Source organism: Pithys albifrons, chromosome 6, assembly GCF_047495875.1.
Source record: "Pithys albifrons albifrons isolate INPA30051 chromosome 6, PitAlb_v1, whole genome shotgun sequence".
NCBI classification, from domain to species: Eukaryota; Metazoa; Chordata; class Aves; order Passeriformes; family Thamnophilidae; genus Pithys; species Pithys albifrons.
Window position 1 is genome coordinate 56,473,001 of NC_092463.1, and position 24,286 is coordinate 56,497,286.

General features: G+C 41.9%; 1 protein-coding gene across 6 annotated transcripts in view; it reads left to right on the plus strand.

Annotated features, from left to right (window-relative positions):
* The first annotated feature begins 9,350 nt into the window (after positions 1–9,350).
* Positions 9,351–24,286, plus strand: part of FAR1 (fatty acyl-CoA reductase 1) — a 38,201-nt gene continuing 23,265 nt past the window's right edge. For 2 of the 6 annotated variants that reach the window (XM_071559006.1, XM_071559007.1), the window contains exons 1-2: positions 9,351–9,429; positions 21,160–21,354. In XM_071559006.1, coding sequence (XP_071415107.1) covers positions 9,361–9,429; positions 21,160–21,354 — 264 coding nt within the window. In that variant the 5' untranslated portion in view covers positions 9,351–9,360. Of the gene's footprint in view, positions 9,435–9,498; positions 9,665–10,199; positions 10,310–12,890; positions 13,017–21,159; positions 21,355–24,286 lie in introns of those variants that run through there. The other 4 variants (XM_071559011.1, XM_071559008.1, XM_071559009.1 and 1 more) reach the window with 4 other exon arrangements.

The following is a 24,286-nucleotide window of genomic DNA, read 5'->3' on the forward strand; positions in this document are numbered from 1 at the left end:
CCATTGCTACAGTAAAAGCACATTAGATTTGAATCTTCTGGGAAGTGCCATAACTACTGTGTGTTTGTTACAGTGTTTGGGATTTCTGAAACATCCTGCTGTCTGCTTAGAACTGAATGGTGAGACCAGAAACATTTGACAAATGTTCAATATGCCCTTAAATTCTGCCCCAAAATGCTGTATCCTTGGGAGTCTAAGGTCCTGATCACTCTGCTTTAAGGGCCAAGTCCTGTTGGAGGTTGCAGCAATATTGTAGCAGTATTATAGCTACAACTAAATCATAGACTATCAATTCAAGTGTCTTTAAAAAATAATTCTTGGCAGTGAGCATTACAGCAGAGAATTTGGTGGAGTTTAAGTTTACTGTGTGGCCAAGAATATTATCTTCTGGTCTAATATGGCTAATGTTAGGGTGAATTTAAGAAGTTCTCTAGTACATGGCTCAGTTGAGTGTAATCTGTCTGAACAAAGCATTTTTCAGTGTTAGAATTCATATAGTTAATTGCTTGATGAGAAACTAATCTTAACAGGAGCATCTCAGCATCTTGCAACCATGTGCCATAAACAGATTACATTGCTCAACTGCTGTAAATCAACTCAGTGAATATCAGTGAAGGTAATGACTGCCAGATGAGCCAATATTGTCTTTTCTCAATGTTACCCTAAGCATGGCCAGCAGCAGATGTTTAAGGAAGCAGAGTATAAGAAACAAAGGCAGGGTGTTGCTCTCCTTCTGCCTTACAGTGCTACTCACGTGTCATAAATAAATTATCAGGAAACTGCATATGGCATTAAGGTTGATGGGCTTACATCAACATCAAATGTTATATTAGAACCTCAGTAGCACCTTGAACTATATATAGTCCCTGGTATGTACAGCATAAAGTGAAATTCAGACAAAAGAATATGCCACAGTTAAGTTAATTGCACATATTAATCTTACACTCAGTGTTTGTGGGCCCTCAATATCTTGTTTTGCTCTTGCAGACTTGTAGGTCTGTATAAGTAAGTTCTTAAAAAGAAGTTCCACAGTTGCTGAATATGGTGCTTCCTCTACTGCTAGCACTATTTTTCAAATTTTAAATTTCAAACCATGTTCCAGGTCATATCACTCAATGACTCACACGAGACTCTAAAGTCAGTCTTAGGTAGGGGGAAATAAAAAATCTCAGAATGGGTCCTGGGGCCACATCTAAGAGCTGGAAGATAAGAACATACCAGACAGATCCTTTCTTCTTTGTGCTGCTGTATCTGCTGCAGTGTCATTTAGGGATAGTTTCCAGGCTCTGGCCAGAAGTGCTGGCAGAGTAACCACTTCACACCAGCAACAGGAATCACTTCAACACATTTGCTTTATCATGATGTAGTTCCCCAAGGTACGATTTCCATTTTTCCATACTTTGATATATGGTCCATCCTGGTATCTTCAGAAGGGATCTTGTTCCCATTCACCTGTTGAAGCTGTAACTTGCCATGAGTCTGAGGCTGTTCTTATGGGCCTTTTGTGTTATGGCAGCCTGAAAACCTTGATGAAGAATAACAAGATACTACATCACATGTCTTGACAGTGCAGCTATGAGAGCAGACACGTATTTTTCCTCATCCATTCAAGGATTGACACTTAAAATAAAGGAAAGCTTACATGACTCTCCATTTCCATGCCTGATGGCTTTTCTAAACACCTTCTCCATCTCCATTGCCTCAAAAGGCAAAGGCACATCGCAAATCAATCCAGGAGTCAAGCGTCATTTTAGCAATTCCATTTGCTGTTCATGGCCAGTCTTCAGCTCTTCCTCATCCATCTACACATCTCTGTGTTTAAAATCCTTCCCTGCCCTACTTTCTGTTGCCTTCCCTTGCCCCTCTCCCCTTCTTTAATTACCTTTCTATTTTGACTCTTTATGTACTTGCTTTTACCATGTTGACAGCTACCTTTCCAAGTTCAGAGAAATTTCAGAGAGGTGCAACCAGGATCCTTAAGAAAATGACACTCCTTGTGAATCTGTGTCAAGAGAAAGGCACATGTTTCTTGGGTAGCATGTTACCCCATGGCAATGTCAGAAGGTTGCCTAGCTAATAGCCACTGTTGGGTTTGAGGGGAGTGTTCTGTCCATAAATGAACAAAGGCAGAGTTCTTGAACACCAGCTACTTTGGGGTCACACAACAAGTACAGCAAATAGAGAGCTTGGAGGCATCCTCAGATGGGGGCACTTGACCAATCTGGCAGCTTATGTGGGCTTCTGTGCCCTCCATCCTATGGTCACTACATGGGAAAATGTTGGAAGAGCATGTACCTTCCAGCATTCCTCTGGGTGTCCAATTCCTAATTCCACAGAAAACCTATAAGGGATAAATGTCTCTACTTTTCTCCCCATCACAACCAGCATCAGCAGCTCCTTGTACCAGCACACTTGATTAAAACCAAAGTAACTGTAGTACATTTTGAACTCACTAGGAAAGTATGGGGCAGTTAACAACAGCAATTCTCCACAGAGCTGTGGAGAATTAACGTACCTGATCTCAAACCCACAGCTCTCTGAGCTATCCCAGGAGACAATTTGCACAGGCAATAGCATGGCATGAGCAAACTGGTGGCCAGCAGTCACAACATACCTTGTCTGCACTCAAAGGCCTCACCCAGTAACTATCCCTGGGGTCAACTGAACAAGCAAGGAGGGTTTTTTCACCAACTTTTCATTCAGTGCAGGCTACAAAAAATAAGGGATCCCTTCTCTTTCTCCTCTTTTGCAGATGTCTCTTACTATCCTGGAATGCCCTGCTACAGGCATCAGGCATCCATAGGAGACTTCTCAGCAGGAGCAGCCTCACAGATCACTGTGCCAGTAATGGTGGAGAGGTAAGTTACCACTACGACATGGACCATCATCTTCAGGACTTGGTGTCACCCATCCCTCTCCTCAGATAAAGGCAGAAATAACTCTGTCCCAGTGCTTCCAGTACTGTAACATGTTCTTGAGAACCTGGTCCCTGTGGGGATGGAGACCCCAGACAACAGAACAGTGCCCTGTTCTCACTTTTCCATCTTCCTTTAATGAAGAGGACCCTCAACACTGATTGCTTCAGGCTTCTGATTTGCCAGTCATGCCAAGTTGGGATGAATATAATGCAACATTATCAATCAAAGGTACAATAAACATGGACAAACTGCAAAATTTTGAAACAGTGATTGATTATATGTCAGAGGAAGAAGTTATTTCACAGATGGAAGCATGAAATGGCTTTTTTGAAGAGTAAACATGAGAAATACATTAATTACTTTGAACCTACAAAATCAGAAATGCAAGGCTCCAGAGAAATGCTTTGGAGAAAGTCCCATTGAGGCAGGATGTCCTGGTTATGTTAGAGGACATTATTAAACTGCTTAATAGAACAACAGCAAAAATTGTGAAGTAATCATTGTGAGCAATAACAAACTCGTGTAGCTTATATAGTTACACAGATGGAGTAAGTGCTCTTGTTTATGTGAGCTAGATGTGATTGTGTGTCATCAGTCCTTGAGGACAAATTCTAAAGCTTATGCAAGAAAACTGAAACTAAAACAGAAATAGAAGGGAGAACTGACCATGAATTCAAAGGTATCAAAACTTGGGACATATTATTTAGTTACTAAGTGAAAGCAGGAAGCAGATTTCAACATTTTGATATAAAAACCTAATAAATAAATAGGCAAAATGAAGCATGAAATGAGCTGACATGAAAGGAAATAGCTACAAGTAATATTGACATGTGGATACATGTAATCAAATGCACTGAAAAACGTGAAAAACCATCATCAACACAAATAATTAATGTCTCAATTAGAATTAAGACTAAAAGAGCCTATAGTCTAGACTAATAGAAATGAGAACCAATTTAATTTATATACACACATGTAGTTTTGTGCTTGGGAACAAATAACACCACTTCATGCTAGAACCTCAACAGTTTGACATGACAGAAGAGGTAACTAAAATATACTCATCAAAATCACACTTCTTATGAACTGCTGACATGAGGCAGTTATGAGAAAAACAAATGTAAGCCTAAGCTGCCATCAAGAGATCTGTGTTCAGTTAGGTATGAAAATAGTTCTGCTGTATAAGAGCTCAGTGAAACTTCATCTGGAATATTGTATAAAATGATGAATTGAATCTGAAAAACATGCAACGATGAAGTCCTAAAATGGGTAAGAAAGAGATTCTTTACACAAGAAATTCCCTACACAGAACCTGGATCTTCTAGCCTAGTAAAATGAAAGCTGAAATGGGATAAGATTGCTGAAATGGGATAAGATTGCTCTCTGCAAATGTATCACCTCAGGAATGGTTTGTTGGCTAAAAAGGCAAGTGCTGGCAGAGAAACAAAGGTATATATTGGCAAATGCATTTAGACTGAATATTAAAGGACAATTAAAAGAAGGTTAGAAGAAGCAAAGTACAGCTGTGTTAAAAATCGAACATTTCATTTTACAAAAGGACTTCTGTGACCCAGTGCCTGGGACAGCTGGCACCATGAGCCCATTAGGCTCTCTTTAATCCTCTGTCCCTAACAAGACTTTCTGTGTCATGACTTTTTCCAGCCAGTCTGCTGTTCCTAATTGAGCCACATCTTTAGTATGTTTTCTTTCAACAAGTCTATCCTGTACAAAATTTGTCCTTTTCTAAGCTGTTTTATTTCAGTCATGTGACCAAGACAGCCACATTTTTAAATGATGTGGAAACCCAACCCTCACATGATCAAGGTGTAACCAAATTTCTGTTGTTCCTTTAAAGGATCACTTCCCTACAGTACTCCTCACAGATATCAGTCATTCCTGGCAACTGTTCCTATCACACACAGGTTATCTATATTCTCAATGTACTAAATTGTAATTAAATGTATTCATACACCTAAAGGCAATTGCACCAGAAAATTTCAATTAAAAAAGAACAGAGAAAATATCAAACATAAATATCACTCATATTAAGCTTACAGGACTTGGCACAGTAGCCAGTACAGTTAAGAGATGTTTTAACTAGTTTTTTTTTTCCAAAATAAGGGGTATGAAATGAAGTTTCTAATGTAAATCTCATGATGGGCATTTCTGCTGCTTTTAAGTGACGCGGCAAGAACGCAAAAGGAAAAGCAATGTTTGTGTGTGTAGTCATGCAGGAAAAGATAACAATCAGCCAACAGGAACCTTAACAAATTTCAACAAAGAGAAACTCAAAGCCCTCCACTGGGGAGGAAAAACCCAATGCACCAGTACAGACTAGGGACGGGGCAGGTGGAAAGTAACATGGTGGAAAAGGCCCTGGGGGTCCGGGTGGTCAGCACATTGACTGTGAGCCAGCAGTGTGCCCTCATGGAGAGAAGGCCAACAGCTTCCTGGACTAAGGCAGAAAGAGCATTGCCAGCAGGTTGAGGGAGCTGATCCTCCCCCTCTGCTCTGCACCAGTGAGGTGTTTCTGGGCTCACTGTACAAGAAAGGCTGGGACACACTGGACTGAGTCTATTAAAGAGCCATGGAACTGATCAAGTGTCTGCAGCATCTGCCGTGCAGGGACGGGCTGAGAGTGGTGGGGCTGTTCAGCCTGGAGAAGAGAAGGCTCAGTGGGATCTTGTCCATGTGGATAAGTACCTGGGCAGGGGAAAACAAAGTCAGACTTTTCTCAGTAGTGTCCTGTGATTGGATAAGAGGCTACAAAGAAAAATACAGGGTTTCCATTTAAACAAAAGAAACAAACTTGTTATTATAGTGAAGGAGGTCAGACACTGTCACAGGTTGCCCAGAGTAGAGTTTCTGTCCTTGGATGCTCAAGCCTGGCTGGACACAGCCTTGATGAACCTGCCCTAGGTGGCCCTGCTTTGAGCAGGGATGGTGGATTGGACAATCTCCATTCCATTCTGTGATTTAGTAATCTTTACTGAATACACGCTGTAATCCTAACAGTTGCTCCCAAAAACCCCAAAGAATTAGCAAATCAGAAGGGAAACATAAAAAAGGCAGCAGAATGCATTCAATTGCAAAAAATATATTTATAACCCATCCTCTCTGTATGCTGATATGCTTAAATATATTCTGGAGTGAATTTAAACACCACACAGATCACTAAGTAAGTATGCTCAATAAATTAACTCCTTAATAAAGATAAAAGAGTCACTTGACAAAAATTTGTATCAGCTTTTTGGAGAGCAAAATCATAAGTTTCCTCTCCTGAGGTTATTGCTCTGTTTTGGTTCCAAAAATATTTTAAAATATACTAACTATCTTCAATACGCAGCTAAAAATAAGTTCCTGAACTTTTCCGAAACTGGTTTAACTAGTTTTGATCAGACCTTTTTCTTTGAACCATAGCACCTCAAAATAGAAAACAAATAAGCTTTAACTATATTAGTTACTGCTCATACAAAGGCTGGTTCTGAGCTTCTGTAGAACTGTATCTTTCACACCTGTCCTGTAGAGCAGTAAGTCTGCAAATTCCAGCCTATATTACTGTGTCTGGATGCACTGTAGCTTGAGGACAAGAGCTGTTAGTGCTCATTACATCACAAACATTCTTTATAAACACCTTCTTTCGATATGGCTGTCAACTCCCATCAGCACGAGCACAAATTAATTATTACGAGAGCCCAAGTTTGGCGAACAGAAACTGCCTGTGACCTTTCTTCTGGCAACACAGAAAGTGACATTTCCCTTGACTAATCTGTTAATTAAATGGGTTGCATTTATCAAGAAATCAAAGTGAGCATCTGCAAAGCCTTCCCAAGCAGCCAGACCACAGGAAATACATGCCTTGGTTGGTGCAGAACACTGTACCCTTCCTAATGCGTTGCAGCTGACTGAAACAAAGAAACACGAGTATCATTTGCATAAAAACAGTTCTGTTTTTGAGGTATGTAGTGTATACATAGGTATAGTGTGTATATATAGGTACACAGTGATGAAGTTATGCATAGAGAAACAAAGTTTCTGTAGGAACGCTGGGCTCCTGTAGCGTGGCTGAATTTCTAGTGATACTTCATGCTTTTGATCTGGCACTTGTCCTCTCACACTTCTGCCAGTGCCACCTGTTTCAGTCTCCAAAGCAGAGACACTTGGGGAACTTAGTCCAGGCAGTGGATGCAAAAACTAAAGATCTCCATGAGTTGGTCAGTAAAAGGTGGAAAGTTGTTACAACTGCTTGCCCTGCTTAGAATTGGAGAGATGTAATGAAGCAATCTAGAAACCTCTGGAAGGTTCCTGTGAATGAAATAACTTTCGAATATTGCTTAGAAACGCGGAACAGCTTAAAGATATGGACTGGATTTTTCTTTCCCAATAGTGAACATGTAAGTATTTGTTTTGTATTCTCATGGATAACAAACCAAGATTTAGCCCTGCAAGTACTTGCAGTTACTTACCTATAGAATTCTACAACTTTGTGTTGCACTACCTCTTTGTTCTGAGTAATAGAGTTTCATATACTTTTTTTTAATATTAGCTAATGCACTATATTGTGGCTTTGGGTTTTGGTTCATTGGATTTTTTTGATAATCCAATTAGGCCACATTTTTGTTGGTATCTTCTCTTTCCTGTGATGAAAAATTCACAATGCTACCTCAAATAACCAGCTTGGTATGTTCTTTGAGAAGCAACCATATGTTACTACATTAAAATGCAAAAGCATCATGATACTATGTCACTATGATGTTTTCCTGATGTTAATAATTTAGGAGGGATAAATTAATTGTGACTTTAAAAAAAATCAGATCATTATCTTTCACAGTATTCCCACAATTTCTGAGTTTCTTGAGGTCCTGAACAAGTTTTACAGTGCTGTGCACTCCTGCTGTATCATTGTGGTGGCACTCTGCTTTAGCAAGACATTTTGTCCTAGTGCACTATGAGAGCGATCTGGACAGATAAAAGCACATTGCAGCATGCTGGTGTTTTGAGCTCACTGAACAGGGCTGTAAACCGCACCCATAATCCACACAGACCAATGACAGCATGTTGGAACACTATTTTGTGTTCTGATGGCATCTGAAATAATTTTGTCATATGTTGCTCTGTTGCCATTAAATCAGTTTCTGGTGTTGCATGTATTTAACATGTGATGATGGCTTGGTGATCTTTTCATCAGAGGTATGGAGGTCATAGAACCCACAAAAATTAAGAAAATCTGGGACTTTCATGCTGTACTTTAACACTCAGATAGAGACCACACGGATTAGATACACAGAACATGCTTGATAACTTATGTTTTACCCCTATTCTGCAAGGAAATTTGATTTAAAATTCTGATACCAAAATTGCTTAATTGTTATTAGAAATGGCCATTTATACTGAAGGCATCACTCTCAGCATTACAGCTTATCATTAACTAACTATGACAATGACCAGAGGATACAGTATCTATTATAGACAAAGTTTAAAGTCCCACCATTTTTTAGCTGTTCTCAAAAATGAGACTGGACAAACTACACTGCTGTGCCCACACTGAAATATTGCTGGGATCTTCCCTGTGACTTCCATTTAGTGTCACAGACACATTTTACTAAGTGGCTGCTGAAAAATACACCTAAATTTAACTGCTGTAATGATCTGAGAAACTTTAATTTGCATATACCAGCTAGAGGTTTTTTAAAAATAAATTTTTTTCAGAGCTCATGTGCAGTGACTGCATTCTGCATCTGCATCTCTCTGCTGCAATGGACTTTTCCATACTGGGAAATCTGAAATGGAAAAGCCTTATCCCTGTGCTCAGTAGGACTGCCTACCCTCTGTCAGGAGTTCATTAGAACAAAAAAGGAAATCTTGGTGTGTAATAGTGTACAACAAAGTAGTAAAACCTTTCAGTAGGAATCTGGGAGATTTGGACTCAAATCTTTGCACTGCCTCAGTTGGTCTTCCTATATGGCTGATGACTGCATAATGTCTCTGCTTCAATGAGCAGGTGTTTTCCAAGGAATAGTCTGTGAAAAACTGTCCACTAAACAGTTATGATGAAGAGCTTACGGTGATGTGATTCCAAGTACTCTGTCAAGTACTTAGGTACCAGATTTAACTAGTATGGAGTAGATAAGTAATGAGAATACACATCTAAAAATAAGTGTGAAGTAATTATTGAGTTGCTGTGGATTATTTGAACAGGGCTCCCATTCTCATGGCCTGGATCAGGCAGGATCCATTTGGAAAAAACAACACGCACTTGCACAAGCAAAGACTGTGCTTACAACAATTCCCATATAATAACTTATATGTACAGTAATCTGAATTAATACGGGTTCCACAAGCTTTTATAGGGTGTTTCCTAACTTCTGAATGCCCTTTTTTTTTTTTTTTGGAGGTGATGCGTGTCCATCTGTGCAACACTCAGTTGTGAAACCGAAGGCATATGGTGGCGGGGCATGGCACGGTGGCACAGCAGCATCACGTTGCTCTGCACACTCTGTGGCAACAAACGGTGAGGCAAGTGGAGCGCAATTATTATTTGCACGCAGATACGATGCCCATCAATAATAACCTGGTGGTATCGACATCTGGTTCGGTGGTTTAGGGGTTACAGTGGCGGTGCCGGGGGATGATCTTAAGGGCGTCTCGCAGCGCTGACAGCTCCGGGATGCGGTGACACGCACATGTGGGGCTGCTCGGGACTCTCCCCGCGGCCTTTGGCTCCGGGATCGTCCGAGTTCTGTGGGGTACGAACCGGCACCTCTGCCCTCGCCGTTACGGACGTCGCTGGTGCTTCCCACGGCCTCAGCCGGGTCTGGCCGCTCGGGCTGCTTTGAGGTGTCTGAGCTCGGGCTGCCCTGCACGGGGCTGCTTTGCGGTGTCTCAGCTCGGGCTGCCCTGCCCTGGCGCGGGGCTGGTTTGCGGTGCCGGTTTGTGGTGTCTGAGCTCGGGCTGCCCTAGCGCGGGGCTGTTTTGCCGTGTCTGAGCTCGGGCTGCCCTGCCCTGGCGCGGGGCTGGTTTGCGGTGCCGGTTTGCGGTGTCTGAGCTCGGGCTGCCCTGGCGCGGGGCTGGTTTGCGGTGCTGCTTTGCGGTGCCTCAGCGTGGCTCCGGGAGCGGCGCGGCGGCCGCTGTACCCTCAGGGCCCGGCGGCGGAGGGGGGATGTAGGGGCGATGTAGGGGCGGGGCTTGCGGGGCTCCCACCAATCCGCGCCGCCGTCGTGCCGCGAGCGGCGGGCTGAGCGACCAATGGGAGCGCGGGTGTCGCGCGCGCGGCGGCCAACGGGAGCGGGCGGGCCGGGCCGGGGCCGCCGTGCGGGACCCGCGGGGCGCCGTGCGGGACCAGCCGGGCCGGGCACGCACCAGCCGGGGCGCGGCCGCTCCGCCCGTAGCAGGTACCGACACTCTGGCCGAGCCGGCGCGCGGCCGCCCCAGCACATTCCATCCCGTCCCATCTCATCCCGCGGGCCGCAAGGGGGGCGCGGGGTGGGGAGCGGTCGCGCGTTTCCGGGAGAGTGGGAGGGATGGCGTGGTGGTGGCCGGGCCGCGGGAGCTCCGTGCCCGGATCGATGCTCAGCGGAACGCGGGAGCGTGGGCGAGGTCCAGAGCCCGCGGTCCGCCCGCGCAGGGCCCGGGCCGGGGGTGCCGCCGCTCCGTTCCCCTGCGCTGGGCGGGCCTGCGGCGGGCGCGGCGCCCCGGCCCTGCCTGCGGAGCGGCCCCGACCCGGCTCTCGGGGGGGCCGCTGCACAGAACGGCCGCACGGGGAAGGGCCGCGGGCTCCCCTCCCGCTTGGAAGAACCAGTGTGTGTGGGAGAGAAGCGGAGCGGGCCGTGCCCGCAACCCCGGTCCGGCGGTTCAGCCGCATCCGGAGGCTTGGGATGCGCAGCACCCCCGGCTCGGAGCCCTCGTAGGGCGGGAGCCGCGTGAAAGACTTTCCTGTGTGAAGTTCAGAGTGTGGTTAATCGCAGATAACGCTGGTTGGTAGCGAGCTTGTAATTGAAACCAGCTCGAATCCCATGAAAATAGAAGCCTTTAATTTAATCTAACCTACTTCATGGCTCTGGCAACTGAAACTTTCTTTATATTTTAGTAGCTGTCTCCGTAATAATTAAGCAAGAAATGGAGCGTGTAGGAGTTTAACTATCTGTGACATCCGTCTGTAATGTGGCAGGCTAGAGTTTCTTGAGCCCCCAACTTCCCCAGTTTGTGTACCGCGTCTGTGCTTCTTAACTGAGATAACTCTGTTTGGAGATTATGTATTGGATATCTGTTTCTTTACTCTTCAGCTTTTCTATCCCGTTTTTTGACCCCCCACTCAAATATAGATGGCTTAAAATTTGGCTGTTTTTGCACCCAAAGCCTCCTGTATCTGGATAGGAAAGATTAACATTGCAGGTTATATTCTTGTGGTTTTTCTTTTTTTTGCCTAGCTCTTTGCAGAACTGTAAAGTGATACACAAATCTAGATCCGTAACTTTTTCCTGTAAGTACTTAGTCTTTATTTTTCTTCCTTATGCTTGACTTTAGATATAATGTACCTTTACTAGGCCCAATTTTAACAGCAAGAGCACAGTGCGGCCGATGCTTTAAATTAAGTGTGGGTATAGGTTTTGGACATGATAAATGTGTTTCCTCCTTAGAGTTACTAAATAACCCATTCTGTTGATGTCTTAATCATTCTTAGAAGCTGATACCTCTCAATAAAATCTGACATTGAAGCAAAACTGTAACTTTTGTAGTAGCAAAGGTTTTCTCCCCATTTTGAAAACGTCCAGGGTGTCTACTAGCCAGATGTGAGCAGAGCGTCTTTAAGTGTCAGTTCTATAGTGCGACTCCTGACAGTGTGCCATGGCTCTGCCTAGGAGAGTCATCTTTGGTGTAATAGATGTCCTAGATGTACTAACATTTCTCCTTCAAGTGGGGAATCAGTCCATCCACAGAACCTCTTAGCTCCTGTCAGGCCAAGCTGATTCTCTTTCCTACCACCACAGAGCAAAGGGTCCTCCGTCTTCTTCCTGTTTTTGAGTTCCGGGTCTTGGGGGAACTCCCAGTTCCTCCCAAGCTCTGTGCTTGCAGAGCTGGGGCGGGATGTATAACAAACTGAAATGGTTGTACAGCCATTTGGAAAGTTGAGGAGGGTGCCTGAGAAGGTCCTGGATGTCGCTGAAGACATGGCTGTATCGTCGTAGCGATTGCAGGCTTGGTTGGCTTCTCCAGCCAGAAATTGTGTGTGGCTTGTGTGCATGTTTGGTTTGTCACAAAGTTTTCAGTGTTTGAGTGTCTGTGTTCAGTACAGTTTGCCTGTTACTTGTCTGCAGGAAGCAGAGCTGCTGGGTAGCAAAAGAAAAACTCCGAAAAAGAGCCAATATCACCAGAAATTGCACTTGGTTAGTTTGGTACTTTGGGTGTAGGTGGAGGACTTGTGTTACGGAAACATTTAGTGTCTGGGCATGGTCAGTACCATCGTGGGCATCCCTAGTGTTTCTCTCAGTTGCCACATCTAAGCCTTGCAGTAATACGGTCTCCAGCTCTGCTTTGTTTAGCCTCAACACTTGCAAAATTTGGAAGCTGTGAACTGTCCTAACAAACACTCTCTCTCTGAATAGACTAGGTATTCCTATTTGCCTTTTTTTTTTTTTAATTCCGAGTGTCTCCAGCCAAGGGTTTATAGTGAGGCCCTGTTAATAAAACTGTTCTTCCTTGCACCTGTTAAGATTTCTCCAAACTTTCTCGAACACTGGTGGCTTCACTGATGTGCCCTGTCACCTCTGTTCCTTTGGGTGCGGTTAGAAAGCCTGTGCTCAGCAGAGGTTGCTGATCTGCCCCTTGGTGTCGGTAGCTGTGTATTCACTACATCACGCCAACCTTTTCATGTCATTGTTCAGCTTGACGTTTGCAAACTTGTAGTTTCTTGTGCAATAGGTGTAGTTGACAGATCCAAAGAAAACATCCATTAGCGTAAACAGGAGTTAAGATCGGAGCCATCAGCACCTACATGATCAGTATCTGCCAGAGCGGAGGAAATAGCTCTGTTTGGAGGAATAGGGAGGCTTCGTGCATCCTGTTTGATCTGCGGGCACTTTTGTCCTGTTGGGAGGACAGGTATGCGATGTGCTGGTACAGCTTTCTACATAACTATGTGTTTAAGCTGTTTTCAGACATAAGAAAATGGTGAAAATGGGCTTCTCTCTTTTAGTAGGCGTTTGTTCTGCTTGTATTGGAAACAACCGGAAACGTAAACTGGTGTGGTTTTGTTCTTTAAAAGGTGATCAGGCTTCAAATACAACTTCGTAGAGCAGTTGTCAGATATATTAGTTATTTATCTGTATTGACTTGCTTTGGAAAGGCATTGAGTTGCACCATGTTACAATGTTATATTGTGGTTTTGCGTGAAGGAAATTGAAATGGCTCACCTCAACGTGAAGGAATTGAGGTCTCAGTTGGTTATGGAGGACTTGGCTGTGATTTTAATGAAGAGTTCTAAGATCTGAACTCTTTTTACAGCTGTTCAAGCATCAGCTCACCTGCTGTGAGTGTCCTTACTATGGGTGTCCTTTCCTGGAAGTTGGGATTTGGTGAAATATGATCAAGGGCATTTGAGGATTTTCCTACAGAAGTACAGTTGATGATTGAATGCTAAACATTCATATGTGTCTGTCAAATAATGCATTTGAGGGAGTGTCACGTTTTATATGTGTGTCTGTGTGTCCCATAGATCTTCCTTAAACTACCTGAAAGTCTTCAGTGGATCTTGTTGGGTTTGTGGGGTTTATTTTTGTTTTTTAACTGTAAAAGGTGTGGGAAAGTGTGGAAGGAGTCTGAAAGTGTTGATTACTATGTCTTCAAATTAATTCTGGAATGTCTATTGTAAAATGTGATTCAAGCCTTCTAACTCGGTAATATGTAATTTAAAACAGGAGAGGAAGGAGAGTTGGGCTTTTTGTTCTTGATGAAGTATTCTGATTGTAATTGCTTTGTTAATAATAACTTTGAACAGAATGTAATTGTAGGTGCAGTTTTTGTATAGTTATCTTTGCCCTGTCTGATCAATATGAGGAAAGGTGTATCTGCATTTTAATTACCAAGATTCATCTCTTAACACTGAAGCTTGACAAACTAATGAGCTGCTTGGGTGGTGTTTGTGCCCCTGCCCCCTTCCAGGGGGTTTTTGGCTTTCCCCTCCCAGCAAAACGATGGTTTCACAGGAGCAACTGGAGCAAAGTTCTGCTGCTGCTGCTGAGGCTTTTCCTAAAGATACCCAGAGCTGGATATCAGCATAATGATATGAAGACTAAACTGATGCCTTTGGCATGCTCTGCTAATGCAGTGAATGAGAGTTGAGTGATGTAGTCAGCTGTGAGTGTTGCTCTGTTCATTATGTTGGAGGCAGATCCTTCAGGCAGGCTCTGTTCTCCTTTCAGGGTTAACTTCAGGGTAATGATTTATGTAAAGTAAGAGCCATGATTTATGCAACTACCCTGATAAACAGGGAGGCTTTATCTTGTAATCCTTTCATAACCAAAAGTGCAAGTGAGATTTCTGATGCAGATTTCTAATTAAATTAGATAAAATTATCTGGAACTAAGCTTCTATTCAGCAAATCTTGAATCTGCCTGCCTCTTGCTTTCCTAGAACTTGAAATCTCTCTGCATATGTGTTAAACATGTTTTCACATGGAGATGGAGTGTAGTAAATGTTCTTATGTGGTGTGTGCTTTCCCTAATTTCTGAACTGATCTGTGCCTTCTGTGCAGTTTGGAGAAATGAGGTTAATTATACCAAAAGAGATTTTTTTTTCTTCAATATGTGCTTGATGACTAAGCTCAAACAGTGAACAATTTAGAAAAACATCAACTTATAACTTAATTATAAAGGGATAGGAAAAACCTTTTGCTTTGTTTCAATTTATTTTCAGAGGAGGCACTTACTGTAAAAGAACTGTGGTTACAGCAAAGCAAGGAACTTCCCTAGTATGTACTTTGTGAACTGGTTACTTACTAAGAAGTAATTTCATAATCATCTGGTCCAAATTCACCATCTTCTCAAAGCAATTGAGTGACTACTGTACTTGGGTTTTGTCATTGTAACTAAAAGAAAGTGACAGAACTTCTTACATGTCTGGTATCAGTCTGAATTTTGATATTAATATGCTATAATGCTGTTAAATAGATCACATAAGTCTTGCCTAAATCAATTTAATAAAGCTCCTTACCTTGAATGCATATACTGCCAGAGGTAGTAATATATCAGGAGGAATGTAACATGAGGAGCATCACTCTAGGACAAACTTTCACTATCTAGCACACTTGTGTGGTCAAGAATAGTCAGGAGAATTGTTTTTGAAGAGCAGGTCTACTTTATTTTTGAATATAGGACTATATACTTGGTTATGTAAACTTTGACCTAACTATTTTGACTCCTCTAACTGGTATTGTGTTTCATTAGATAAATGATTTAAAGTGGACAAATCTCTTCCTTGGTAGTAGGCAAGTCTTTTATAGCCTTCAGTCTTGAAGGTGTTCAAGTACCTTGAAATGCCTTGTCATTCTTCACAAACTCTCTTCAGTGTCAGCCACAAGTTTGCCATAACCTACATACAGCTTCGGGTTTTCTGGTGGGATTTCTACTGCAGTTGTGATTACGTAGGTAAATTCTTCCAGATTGAGTTAGTTTTGTTGTGTTTCACTTGTTTGTAGAGATCTTAGTATTACCCTGAATCCACCCATGTTGTCTGGAAAGTGTGTAGTGAGATGTTTAAGTCTGGATTCTGTCAGGTGTAAGCCAAAGACTGGCTTCCTGATACTGAATTAGTGAACCCATTTTGATAGTTCTTCAAAAGTTAGTTTTTCTAATTGGCTTCCAAACGTCTTTTCCAGCTCCTGGAGGTGTGTTAAATTTCCTTGGCACGTTTGTCCTGCAAAGGACTGTGGCTTCCAGCTAGTAAAGAAAGTGACCTTGCAGAGTGTAGATAAAAATGTTTAAGTCTAAGTCATTGATAAGGTTTGTCTTTCTACTAGTTGTGGGAAGAATCCCAAGCCTTCCACGTGATTGTGAAGTTTGAAATAGTTATGCTTTAAGGTTAACTTGCACCAAAAGCAGTTTACAACGGGAAATACTCAGTTTCATCATTTCAGTCTCTGCTCACCTTTTAAAGTAGTATCTTTCACCGATAAGATTTCCCAGTGGATGTAACCTTGGACCACAGAGACAAACAGACTGTGGTCCTTTGGTGATATGTTGGACAGGTATTGGGAAGATAGGGCACGTCATTGGCCCTTGTGGTGGTAGAAAATGTGGACAGTCTGCTGATAGCACTTATTGATTTACTTTTGTGGAAACAAGAAACCAAATGAAATGAGACATTATATGACATGACCCAGACTTGTCTTTCTGGCAGTAACCTTGTTTAGATGAGTTAAATATTACTTCCTTTGTTGTCTGAATCTCTCCAGTATCTCCAGTTTCTAGATTTTTTTTTTGTTTGCTGTAGTGTTATTGGAGCTCTATGTGATGAACTTCTGTAATGATTTTTGTCTGGTGTGAATGCACTGGTGTGTGTGTGTGGTGTTTAAAAGTAATTCAGATTTGATGTCTAGATGGATTTTGTCTTCTGAATATACATAAGCTAAATGCTTCTGCCACCTTATTTTAGACCTTTTTCCACTGTCCTGTTGCTAGTACTGCATTCAAGCTGTCAGAGGGAAGGGGGAGGTTGTTTGTTGGGCTGTATTTCTGCAGAACTTTGTGGCTCGTTGCTGATGTTTGAGAAGTTGGGTAATGAACATTTTCTATTTCCTGTGAGTAATAATCTTGATAGGATTGAATTTGGAGGGAGCGAGTTGTTCACCTAATGTTTGTCAGTGATAAAGTAGAAGACAGACCATTTAATCTCTAACAAGGGCACATCCACAGTCTCTCTGGTTGCTCGATTTAGCATTTAAACATTCAGTGGGACTGCAGCAGGCCTTCCTGGCACTTGGAAAGCACATCTTTAAGCATCTTGATCTGTGTTTGGACAAATCTGCAAATTGATCATTTTCCTGTTAAAAACAGAATTGTCCTTGTTTTGAGAGTCAGAGCCCTCTGAAGCCGTGAGTTAAATATTGCTGCAGTAGCTCTGGAGGCAAACAGAGCTGCTGTTGTTTGCTCCATAATAGCACTTGCTCAGCCCTGGACACAAGGATTTTTTACAAGATGGGGAATGTTGGCCAGGATTCCTGGAGTGTTCGTTTGGTTTTCTTTTTTTTCCCCTTCATTTTTTTGCTGAAGTGCTTAGGAGCTCTTGGTTTATCAGAGGACAGCACCCTTCACATCAGCCTGTCTTCAAAGTGTCCCTGTGGGGTGAGCCCTGAGCCTGTGAATTCAGAGGTATCCTGGCAGCAGGTGCTCTGTAGCAGCTTAACGTAAGTCCCATGTACCAAACGCTGTTTATACCTAAGAGTCATCTGGTAATTTTGCTCATTTCTGTTCTAGAGCAAGAATCTTATACAGATCTCTTATTAATCCTTTCAGAGATTTCTTCTTTTCTTGACTTATTAGGTCAAAGAAGCATCTGTGGTACAGGGATTTAGATATTCCAATTTTGTGTTTGATAGGAGTTGTGTGTCTGTGTTTGAAGAGGGAGCTGTTAACAGGTGGTTGGATAACTGGTGACAATATGTATTTCTGGTTAACAGCTATAATTCAACTATTGTAAGCCTAAAACAAGTTGTACTCAAAAATGGATGAGATGATTGCTGACACTTAACAACCTTAAAATGTTAAATTTGGGTTTGCTGTGTTGTCTTGCAAGATAGGTGTTTTTTTCAGCATCTACACCAGCTTGTTAATGTGTTAGAGGCCAAACTAAATTTCCAATGGGAACTACGTGTGTTTTTTAACTGTTTTATTTAATAACAGAATTATGCTATAGTTCTCCAGCAATTTGTTGCCATAAAGAACTTTAAAAGGTATAGCAGGTAATAAATATACTCCATCTGAGGGAGTAAGTCCCTTCTGAGTTTGAAATGAGGAGTTGCCAGCAATGCTATGCTGACTGGCATGTGGAGGTGCATTCTTGGAGAAGGCAGGGAAAGGTAGGTGGAGAATGGGAACATTCTTTCCTTTCCCTGGCGTTGAGATAACCTTTCTTTCTAATAGAGCAAAGCAGAGGCTGCTGGTTTCAGACTTTGATTGTTCACACCTAGTATTTAACCTTAATTCCAATTTAGTGCTTCTAGGCAGTTCCCTCACAATCCCACTGTTTATTGCTGTAACATTGGCAGCAATGTGTACTTCTGGAAAAGGTCACCAATTCTGTTTTCTAGCTGGAATCTTCTAGAGGAATGGAAATAGAAGACAAGCTCAATGTGGAAAATGGCTGTGAATTAAGTCTACCATATTCCAGTTGTCAGAGAACAGGATAAAGGGAAAGGGAGTTGAGAGTTTCTCAAAGGAAACATTTCTCAGTTCTTACAACAAAAAGATAGAATATTAGCCTGCAAATATACAGGTGATGCTCCCTCTCAAGTGTGAATGTTGTGAGCATTTGTAGATGCTTGTGGTTTTTAGCTGAACCCATTTCATCATTACACTTCATCATAGCTCAGGTTCTCAGAGTTTTGTAGGTCTGGTATTCTGCAAGAGTTTCAGGGGAATAATATAATGACTTTTGATCTGACATCAGCCTCAAACTCAAAGGAGTATGGTCAGAAATAACTGAGACAGGAAACTTTCTGATCTATTCTATTCTGGGTTCTTTACATCATATGACCCTGGATATTGTCAGACTTTTCAGTTACCTCAAAAGGTGGGCTGTAACAACACAGATATTTGCCCTGGCAGCATTACTTTTCATTGTTTAGCTCTTAGAGGCAGATGTTGGGCCATAGCCCATGTGCTGGGTGTTGTGGGAAGGTTCCTGTGTGTGTGGCTAAAGAGTGGCTGCCCATGGGAGCAGTTTGCACACTGAGGATATGGCAGTGTGGCAGAAGTGGGATTAAACCTTCCTTTGAGGAGGGGCAGGTGAATGGATGGTATTTGATACTGTCATGGAGTCTTAAGCTGTAAAAAATACTTATTGTGGCTAGTTAGGTAAATTAGTGGGAAGATTATGAGGAACTATAATAAAATGAATCTTGGTGACAAAATTGCTGCAGTAACGATTGCATGAGTTTTCTCCTCCAAAATCTTACCCTGTATGTGGGAGCAGTTATGCAGATTTTTAGGAGGAAGTGGAGTTCAATGGTGTACACAAAGACCAGGAAAATATAAATTATGAGGACGACATACTTGAATAGTGGAGAGCATTAATAGTGGCTTCAAGAGCTGTGGTGAATAGAGCAGGGCTGTATCTTACCCTGAACAGGAAGGAATGACTCATAAGCCTGCTGTGTCTTGCTCTCCATGCTTGTGGCAGGAGGTGTGCTTTCAGATTTGCATTAAAATCCCTTAACTGTGTGGCAGAAGTGGTTTATATAAATAGCTTTCTCCCTTCATCCACCCCTTTCATCTCAGCAACCTTCAAGGAAACAATTTTGGATGTTGCACTGTGGCCAGCGGAAAAAGCAGTGCCTGTTCCGCTCTAACCTTGCTATTGTGTCCCCCTGTCACTTATTAAAGCTTCACTAGGAACCTTGTCAAAGAAGGGGGTCAAAATAACATTGGGACTTAGAGACTTTGTATTCACGCTCAGGAAACCAGGACTTCTGCAGGTAGTAACTCATTTTTAGAAAGTTATTTAGAACTTGTTTGGAGACTGTCATGATACGAGCACATGAAAAGCAGAGCACAGTGGCTTTATATGACAGATTCCTTACATGTAGACAGGTGTTCCAAAAATATTTACTTACTTTTCAGGAAAACAGAACAAATTAAGCCTGTTGTTCACTCCTAACATACATCTGTGTATTCCCTGATAAGTCCCTGTTTGCAGTAACCTGCTGTTTCAAAAGAACTGAGTGTATTTAGAACTTGCACCTTTATTCTCGAGTGGTAGGTGAAGGAGGGCTCTCGTCCTGTTTAGGTATTCAGTGTTGTAATTCTTATTTGCTTAAGAAGTGCTCCATCTGTGCTTCAAGAGACTCATTTTTGCTGGTTGTTTTAGTATAATGGTTTTATGGAATCTGTGCCTTTTGGTAGTGTTTTGGTCATAATGGTTTGTGGAACTGCTATAGAGGAGAACTGTAATTAGACACTCACTATGTCAGCTTAGTATTTTTATAAGTCTAATTAGAAAGGTTGGTAAAACATGGTGGAGTTGTATCCATATGCTACAGTCTTCTCCTGAGCTGGTTTAGGGGTTGCTGTAAAGATGTTGGTAAATTGGACTTAAAGGAATGACACACATTGAGTCCCAAAGGTGATGGTCCAAAGACCATGTTATTGTGAGAAATAGCAGTATATTTGTCCTTAGAAAGTGTTTCAGTTTCTATTATCTGGATTTAGACATAATTTTCAAGTGGTTGATTAAGGGATAGGAAAGAAATCATAATTCTTATAGTTAACTTCCTAATTGAAGCAAAACTTGTAACACTTTGGAACTTTATGCTGGATTTAAGTAATAATCCTTTGCCTTCATTTTATTAGGAGGTGTATTTGTGGCTAACTCAAGTCTTGATTTGCATGAGAATTCTAATGACTTATTTAGGGACAAAAAAGCAAAACACTTAACTGATGAACAAGTGAAAACTATCTGTGGGTTTTGTAATCAATATAAAACCTCCAGGTTTCATACCAACCTTCTCTCTGGCCTAGTATAGTTTTGTAGTAAGGCTCAGCCTAACACTGGCAAGGGGCTGTGCTGACACAGTCAAAATTCCAGGGCCAGCAGTTGAGATGTCAGATGTCCCTCCCTGTCTTCTGTCATCATATTTGAAGTATCTACTTGTGATTGCCTTTTAATGATATGACCTTTAATTTACATGGAACAGCCACTTGGAGTGGTACAGGACCCTGCACATAGAGGTAAAAATAGACTGAGTTTAGCCATTTCCCTGACTGAATGAGTGTCTCATTCCTTAAAACATTGTTAACAGGAGCAGTTTACAAGTTGGTCTGGGATGACTGTAGTGACTCTATGGGAGTATTTTGGAATGTGATGAAAAAAGACAACTTTTAGTGCTGGTTATAGGTAAAGAAAAAGTCTGCTAAGCATTTCTTTCTGGTGCGAGATTGAGTGGTTACATCTTTGCTCTTTATTTGTATCTTCTGCAAACCTGAACTCCTTTAAGTTCTTTAACGTTCTTTTGTTTTTAATTTTTGTAAAGGTCATAATGGTTTCCATTCCTGAATACTATGAAGGAAAGAATGTCCTCCTGACAGGAGCTACAGGCTTCATGGGAAAAGTGCTTCTGGAAAAGCTGCTCAGATCCTGTCCCAAAGTGAAAGCAGTGTATGTACTGGTAAGAAACAAAGCAGGGCAGACACCTGAAGCACGAATAGACGAAATTACCAGCTGTAAGGTATGTGTCATATGCTCACAAAGTACGTTTTTGTCCTTCATTATAATGTTCCCATTTCATTCTGAGAACAGCTGCAGTTTGTCTAAAGCAAACTATTACTGTTAAGTGGTTTTTTTTGTTCTAACAGAAATACAAAATCCAAGACCTGGCAGTACTTCTGTAGCTGCTCTTCAAGCTCTTGGTCTCTAGCAAAGCCAGTAGTTGAAAATTATCCTGTATTTAATTCAGGAGAAGGATGTTCAGCTGTGATGCAGAATTGAGAAGTAAAAACCTGTGTTACAGCTTGTTAAGAAAATATGAAGTACAAGAGGCAGTGGACTGGGAGTTTTAGGATAGAATTGAGACCCTTTTTCTTCTCGTGCCTTCTTTTCTTTTCTGTAAGATGAGACTTAGTACTTTTTGTTTTGTGGCATGTGGTGTTGGATCTACCAGTAAGCAAGAATACATGATCTGAACAGGAACCTACATTTGTAAATGGAACAGAAATATTTGTCTTTAGATTCTGTTATGGATTTCTGTAAGTCAACCTGTGACAACTAGAAAGGCACTGAAATTCTGTGCTGTGGAATTATTAAAGTGGCTATCTAAATGATTTTCTGTGCAGTCTGGGTCAAATACGTTGCTCCTGCAAAGACTCATTACATGAATATTCTGGTGAGCTAGGCTGGACATTCTTACTACATGCAGAACCATCCATCAGTGTTGCCCATCTTTCTGCTCCAGGGTATCCTGTTCATGATGAGAAAGATTAACAGAAAGAGGAGAGATTTCTAGCATGAACTTTGCTAAAGCAGAGTTTGTTTATTTCTATCCAGGTTTTTCTCTTGTGGAACATGGGAGTCGGCAGTTTGACTTTTCAGGCTTAGGAAATATGTTGAGGTGCAACTTAATCTGTACAAACTGTGCTTAGAAGGTCCTAAAAGGGAATCAGTAGCAAATTATGAATACACATAGGCTGGGAGGACTAAGTTGTTGTTGAATTTCTACAACTCTGACTAGCTGGGATTACAGCAGATACAAGGATGGCTGTGTCATTAGCAAATTGTTTTCTGTAACTATGTCAAAACTGTAGCTCATTGCTCAAAAGCATCTGCTTGCAGTCCTGTGCAATGCTACAGAATACAACAGAATCTGCTACAGGGGGGTTCTGTCTTAAAATTCAGTCATATGTTCTTTACATAAATCCCTCAGTTTCCTACTGTCCTGAAACAAAGAAAAGATCTCCAGACTAAACTGAGATGAGAAAGGGAACATTTCTCAATCCACTCTTTGTATATACTATTACCCAAAGAAAACTTAAGGAGTGTTTGGGCAAGGAGAGGAGTAGTGGTAATGGGGATGGGGACTGACTTGAACTTCAGTAAGACTTAATCCTCATTGTAGCTTTTGGGAAACCTGTGTATTGTAAAGGCTTTTAAATTTGAGTCCAAGTCTGCTTGTAGTCTGTGCCAGCTCCTGCTGAGGTAACAGTGTGATGCAGTGTTGGTGAACACTTACTGTCGGAGCAGGTTCACAGCACAAGTTCTGATAAGCAGAGCTGCTGCTTGTGGTGGACCTATCTCTGAGTCCCAGCAGTAAGAACATAAAGGGGTGGTGTTACACATCTGTGCAGAGATGTAGATAGGGCCAAGTGTTTGTTCTGTCTTCAGCAAATGGTTAGACAAATGAGATCAGAAGTCTGTAGTTTAAGTGGCATTAATGTCATCAAGATTCCTACAAAAGACCATCAAAATTTTAATAGGATCTGTTGTCTTAAACTGTTCAGTTGCAAAGGCCCTGCCTGTAATTTTTTACAATTTGATTGGACTCATTAAGTGTTCTAGAGGTGTTTGAAGATTCTGTTTCTTGAAGAGTTTAAAATCTAAAGGGTTGAATGTGATAACTGAAATAAACTGGGCTACAGATAGCCAATATTGAGGTTTCTACTTCCTTTGGACTTCAGATATCTAATTAATTTTTAATCTAATTAATCTATTCATTTTCCATATGTGTTGCATGTGCTCTAGCTGTTCCTTGTTCTGCTTTGTACTCATGTCAGTGCTAGTGTGAGGTATGTAGGAACAATATATGACTATGGATGTGAAAAGGGGCAGAACAGATGTGATGGACATAGGAAAAGTACCAAACTGGCTCTTCAAGAGCTTATCTATGGGACTGCTTTTTGGTTATAATGCATATCACCACATTAATGTGGTTTACAGGCAGTTACTTCAGTCCCCTGGGGGCAGGCACTGTCATTCCAACTGAAAACACAGCAGGTTTATTTTTCAAAATGACAAAAAGTTTGCTGCCCTTAGATAAGCTCTGTTTGCTGTATCTCTAAGAATTGCAGAGGCTTTAAATGATGTCTTGGAACCTTTGTCCTGTGAGGTGAAGCTTCATGTCTGGGAGGTCCAGGCAAAGCCTCAGTAACTGGAGGTGTCCCATGTTCTTACTGTACCATTACCTGTGCTGCTTCAGGTGAGCTGCACTAGCCATAGCTGGGCTGAAACTACATCTGCAGGAGAAGAGCTGGACCCACAGCTGCTCTGCTCACGCAGCCATGGGGCCTCTTGCTGTTGCCAGTGCAGGAGGAGCAATGCAAAAGAAGTTAAGGGAGGGACCAGTCTGTTTGGTAGCAGTATAAACTAGTATTGCCCCAGGTGTTGTGAAACTGCACCTTTAGGTGACTTACAGTTTAAAATTAATTAGGTTCCTTCCATAAGGAAACGTCTTTTGACTATTTGCATTTGGTGGAACTGCATGGTTGAAGGGGAAAAAAGAATGTGCTGCTGAGATTTTAATACAATTTAGTTGCCTGGTGTTGAAGCCGTTGCTAAGATATTGGCTCCTGTACAATTAAGAAGAGGGGTCTGCTTTGGTACAACTTTCAAGAGTGTTTCATTCCCACGGTACTGTGTTGCTCAGGAAAACTTGAATACTCACGAGTGTA